General features: G+C 42.8%; 1 protein-coding gene across 4 annotated transcripts in view; it reads right to left on the bottom strand.

Moving 5' to 3' along the window:
• Positions 1–1,027: 1,027 nt before the first annotated feature.
• The window catches only part of si:ch211-1e14.1 (UPF0606 protein KIAA1549), a 92,233-nt gene continuing 87,260 nt past the window's right edge, over positions 1,028–6,000 (bottom strand). For 2 of the 4 annotated variants that reach the window (XM_036977756.2, XM_090231204.1), the window contains exon 21: positions 1,028–5,792. In XM_036977756.2, coding sequence (XP_036833651.2) covers positions 5,550–5,792 — 243 coding nt within the window. In that variant the 3' untranslated portion in view covers positions 1,028–5,549. The remainder of the gene's footprint in view (positions 5,793–6,000) is intronic. The other 2 variants (XM_036977764.2, XM_090231213.1) reach the window with 1 other exon arrangement.

Below are 6,000 nucleotides of genomic sequence, written 5' to 3'. Positions count from 1 at the left end.
CTGTTATTCTACACCTGTTGTTTATGAAGCATGGGGAATTGCCCTACAGTAAACCAACTTCTGGTAGGCTTGGGTTGATTTAGCGGTGAGTGGAATGGATTTACATTGCTAACAATGCATACAGTCTTACATTTTAAACAGTCATCAATTGACACCTTTGCTTGTTCCACAAGTCTCTTATGACAATTCTATTAATTGCAACACAACCACCATTTTGTTTATAATTCAACTCAGCACCTTTCCACCTACATTGTTTATCACTATGGTTGAAAATGGCATTATGATGCCTGGAGGTTACAGTTCCTTATGCTCTTTCAACCATTCATACATAACCCATTCTCATCACTTCCTCATTGTTGCCATTGTCTAAAATATTTAATGGTCTACTCATCCTCTATTGTTCCGGCAAGCAAGGGTGGAGGCCGATGACATCACTAATTCCCATCAGACCAACTCCTTGAATGCCCTAGTCCTTGAAGTTTGCAGTGTGTACTTTGCTGTATTTAAACAGGGGGATATTGCTTTTCAACAGTGAAACTTCAAAAACTGCTGGATGAGAATATTGTATGCATTCTCAAGTTTCGGTGGTAAATTATGCCACACACACTCACCTGTCTCGCAAGAGCGATGACATCATCTGCAACAGAGGAGCATTCTCTTTGATTAGAACTGAACAAAGCTCACCACATGGTCTTTTGTTATGAGATGGCACCACCCTGTGGTTGAATCTGGTACTTATTATCTTCAGACTATTGCAGTAGCCTATGAAAAACACAATTTGATGGACCTCCCCTAGGAGGAAACAGCACCGCTAAGAAAATTGTAATAACAAATAAACTGCATACACAGAGAAATGGTGTGCTCGGCAAAATAAATAATGATAATTTGACAAAACTACTTCAAGAGGACAAAAAATGTAAACAATAAGCAGATATGTGAGAATGCAATGTTTTGCTCCCTAATCATTGTTGCATGTAAGACGCATGGCGTTAGAATACAGTATGAAATAACTTAGGACACATGCAACTTAGGTTTCATCGGTTTTTAAAAGCTATCATTTTTTTCCAGAACAGCGTGGGCAACACAAATGGAAAACAAACCACACACAGCCTTACATGAATGACACATGCAACTCTACAAATAAACATGTAAAACATAGTTGGGCCAGCCAACATAAAGTATGACCTTCACAATACAACAAGACACAACAGCCAAACTAAAGGGGGAAAAAAACACATGAACGACATGAGGCGCAGTGGGGTTACAATACCAGCAGGTGGAGACAGAGTACAGAACAGTACAGTACAGTACAGTGCCGTGATCGAAGCCAATCACACCAACCAGAGGTGAAATCACTTCAGGTAACTCAGTTTACAATCCAACTGCATGGGACTATATCTTCGACTACATCCAGAAACAGTGTTAAATAAGCACTGTGCTTAATTAACGACGACATACTGTAGCATCACCTGCTAAGACCAATAGAACCATTGTTCAGAGAAAATCCTTTTAACAACCTTCCAACTACAGTAGTTGCAAAATGCCATACAGTACTGTACTATGATCCCATACAGTCAGTGCTTGTTGGAGTGAACAGAGCCTGGTTAAGACTCCATCTGACAGACAGACAGGCAGGCAGTGTGAGACAGGATGGTAGACATTAGTGGGAGACCATCAAAGGGAGGGCGGATCCATAAGGCACATGTTGGAAACGTTCATTCAACATCTATTCCATGTTGGTTCAACCTAATTTCATTGTAATGACGTGGAAACCATGTTGATTCAACCAGTATATGCTAAGTGGGATAGTAAGTAGTGTGTGTCTGCTGTACATGACAGTAGCTGGTGCAGTTTGGTTCCATATTTTCTCCGTTTGTTATGGCGGTAACCTTTGGGACATATTTGGGACAATCTTCAACACTGGTATATTATTACTTTGTCCAAGTCAGTGAATAAATGTCGTTTTTTTTCTCCAACCCTGCAACCAAAATCAATACTTTCTATTTTATTTCATTTAAATAAAATATCGCTTCAATCCCCACAGCATAGCAATGTGTGGGGAGTTTCCTTCAAATGTAATCGAAACTAAATTAAATTACAAAAATACTGAACAAAGACACATCGAGGAGGAACAAAAAAAAACATGAGGCAAGGTCATCCAAGAATAAAAAACACAACACATCTGACGCTGACAGGTTAACTGTGAACAGTAAACGTTGAATAATTACAATACAGTACATGAGTTTCAGATTCCTTTCAAACTCTGAAAATGTGGTGGGAAAAGAACAGCGTCACACATTTCAATACTGCATTGAAAAAGGAGGAAATGAAATGAGAATAACCCTAGACTGACAGTGTGTGACCACTGGCCCTGTTTTTTCAGCAGGGAAAAGACAGCATTTCCTTGAGCAATACAATGCTTCATTGACCTGACCTTATGAATCTTTCATTGAATGACCTATGAATCTTTCAACTACATTTGAGTTGGTGTGGCCTGCAGGATATTCACTGGGAAAAGCCAAGGTGCACCCAGTAATCTGTATACAGTGCATTGAATAGATAAGAATGCGTGGTCGAATCTATCCACTTCATAAAATAGAGAAGACACTGCAATTCCCTAGTACAGTCCTGTCAATCATTTTGATTTAGGCCTGCCGGTCAGAAAACATTATAAAATGCTACAAATGAATTCATAAATTAATGATTATACATATTTGGTCCTGTGCGCTCAATAAATGACCTTAGTATAATATATAGAGAACAACTATAATACTGTGGTCCTACTGTCTATACTGAACAAAAATATAAACGCAACATGTAAAGTGTTGGTCCCATGTTTCATGAGCTGAAATGAAATATTTCCATACACACAAAAAGCTAATTTCTCTAAAATTAGTTTACATCCCTGTTCGTGAGCATTTCTCCTTTGCCAAGATAATCCATCCACCTGACAGGTGTGGCATATCAAGAAGCTGATTAAACAGCACCTTGTGCTGAGGACAGTAAAAGGCCACTCTAAAATGTGCAGTTTTGTCACACAACACAATGCCACAGGTGTCTCAAGTTTTAAGGAAGTGTGTAATTGGCATACTGACTGCAGGAATGTCCACCAGAGCTGTTGTCAGCGAATTGAATGCTCATTGCTCTAACATAAGCTGCCTCCACTGTTGTTTAAGAGAATTTGACAGTCCGTCCAACCGGCTTCACAACCGCAGACCACGTGTAACCACACCAGCCCAGGACCTCCACATCCGGCTTCTTCACCATCTTGATCATCTGTGACCAGCCACCCGGACAGCTGATGAAACTTTGGGTTTGCAAAACCGAAGAATTTACACACAAACTGTCAAACCTCTCAGGGGAAGCTCATCAGCCTGCTTGTCATCCTCACCATCCTCACTGCAGGTCGGTGTCGTTACCGACTTCAGTGAGCAAATGCTCACCTTCGATGACCACTGGCACGCTGGAGAAGTGTGCTCTTTGTGGCTGAATCCCGCTTTCAACTGTACCAGGCAGATGGCAGACAGCGTGTATGGCATCAAGTGTTAGTGGTTTGCTGATGTGAACAGAGTGCCCCATGGTGGTGGTGGGGTTATGGTATGGGCAGGCATAAACTACGGACAACGAACACAATTTTATTTTATCGATGGCAATTTGAATGCACAGAGATCCTGAGGCCCATTGTCGTGCCATTCATCCGCCGTCATCACCTCTGTTCAGCACGATAATGCACGGCCCCATGTCGTAAGGATCTGTACGCAATTCACGGAAGCTGAAAATGTCCCAGTTCTTCCATGGCCTGCATACTCACCAGACATGTCACCCATTGAGCACGTTTGTGATGCTCTGGACTGACGTGTCCGACAGTTTCTTCCAAGTTACAGCCAATATCCAGCAACTTCGCACTGTCATTGATGAGGAGTGGGACAACATTCCACAATCAACAGCCTGATCAACTCTATGTGAAGGAGATGTGGTGGCAAATGATGGTCACACCAGATACTGACTGTTTTCTGATCCACGCCCCTACCTTTTTATTAAGTACCTGTGACCAACAGATGCATATCTGTATTCCCAGTCATGTGAAATCCATAGATTTTAGGGCCTAATGAATTCATTTCAATTGACTGATTTCCTTATATGAACTGTAACTCAGTAAAATCTTTGAAATTGTTGCATGTTGCGTTTATATTTTTGTTGAGCGTAGTTTACCATACATGGGTATTTAAAGAGTCTTAATATTAATACGGTAGCATCATCAGTAACCTGGATATATTAGGACAAACGTGGACATTGTGCTGAAGCAACACAAAATCTAAACGAGGCTCACGTAGAGTGGGGCGAGTTACAGACTAAACCTAGCAGTGCTCTGTCATTAAATATCACTGGTTCCACGACTGCATCGGTAAAGTTCTGCATGGGAGTTGCTGCAGTCTGTTTATTGCGGGTCTCTGTGAGTCTGTATCCAGTGTTGTCTGCTCTGAACTCTGATTTGAGCTGTACAGTAGATGGAGACCGTTGAACTCCCTCACGCTGTCATAACACAAGGCATTGTGTGGCTCGTGGCGGAAAACAATGTAATCCTGCACCGGGGGGGGCGTGTTTTGACAGAGTTGCGCATATCAATATCATGACGGAAAACACAAAGCGTAGAAAGAAGCACCAAAGGAAGATGGAGGTGAAGTAAGAAGCTCTTCAAAAAACTAAAATATACCTCATGGTAATGGTAAGATGCCTCATTGTTAAAGGTAACATAGGTATCAATGTTTGAGCCTAAATGACAGATGTCCAACTGGTAGAGAAATTCCACTGTAGGGTAAAATGTTGTTAGGATGTCAAGGCAGGATGAGAGAATCAAACCACATTGCTTATTATCGTCACACAGAGAGTCTAGAATGCTGTTTCAAAAGAAAAGAAAGCAACAACACCTCAAATAAAAAACTGGGCTAGGATCAGCGGTCATGGCCAGGTTTTGGCAGAGATACCTTGGCCAACGCTGGAGAGCAAGGGACCATTCACCTTCTCCCTCTAACCACTAGGGTCACTTGGTCCAGTGTACTGTATGCCATAGGACAGTCTGGGTTAAGAAAGCCAGAGGCTAAGATCCAGAGCCTAGAGAACAGTTCATTCATATAATGATTCTAGCCATGCTTACGCTACCAGCTGGCATATGAAACAACCTCCTCATTCTACCCAGCCCAGCAGATAGGTGCAATAAACTGTGTTGTTTTACAGGGTCAGCCATTTTAGTATGGCGCCCCTGGAGCAAATGAGGGTTAAGTGCCTTGCTCAAGGGCACATCAGCAGATTTTTCACCTTGTTGGCTCGGGTATTCGAACCAGCAACCTTTCGGTTACTGGCCCAATGCTCTAGCCGCTAGGCTACCTGCCGCCCCAAGACAGTACGGTCTTGTCTTTCTCCTCCTGTACAACGGAACTTCCATGGGAAGCATTGCTAGGTTGGAGCAGGCAGGCAGGGGCAGTGGTATGACTGGTGGATGTAGTATTAGAGGTTAAGGTTCAGTGAGGACCAGAGGAGGCCATCTGTGATCAGCTGTGGTAGCTGGGCACGGCTTGCTGTTTCTGGGAGAGGCGCAACAGCTCCTCCCTGATGGCCTTGATGAGGGAAGCAGAGGAGTGATTGGGGGGAGAGGAGGACTCCTCTGGAGGGTAGCCGAATCCGGTTGTGTGTGTGTCCAGGTGGGCCAGGGGGGATGAGGGCTCCCTTAGTGCACTTCTACTTGGCATCTGGAACATAGAGGAGGAGGAGTAATCAGGGTAGCCCAGAAGAACCTGACGCAAACAGGGAAGGAGGGACAGAAAAAAGAGAAGAGAAAGAAGTTTTAGGAGAAAATAGGAAAGTGTGTGTTTTTACATTGCTTATTTCACTACAGTTCTCAATAGATCATGGGAACGTTCATCTCTACAGATTGACAGCTAGGAGGTAAAATAACTATAAATGCAGGATGTTAATTTGCACCAGTTTGCTACAGCAGGAAAA

Source organism: Oncorhynchus mykiss, chromosome 1 (genome assembly GCF_057628025.1).
Source record: "Oncorhynchus mykiss isolate SJ-2025 chromosome 1, ASM5762802v1, whole genome shotgun sequence".
NCBI lineage: Eukaryota > Metazoa > Chordata > Actinopteri > Salmoniformes > Salmonidae > Oncorhynchus > Oncorhynchus mykiss.
The sequence above is the reverse complement of the archived record's forward strand: the minus strand, read 5'-3'. Positions and strand labels throughout refer to the sequence as shown.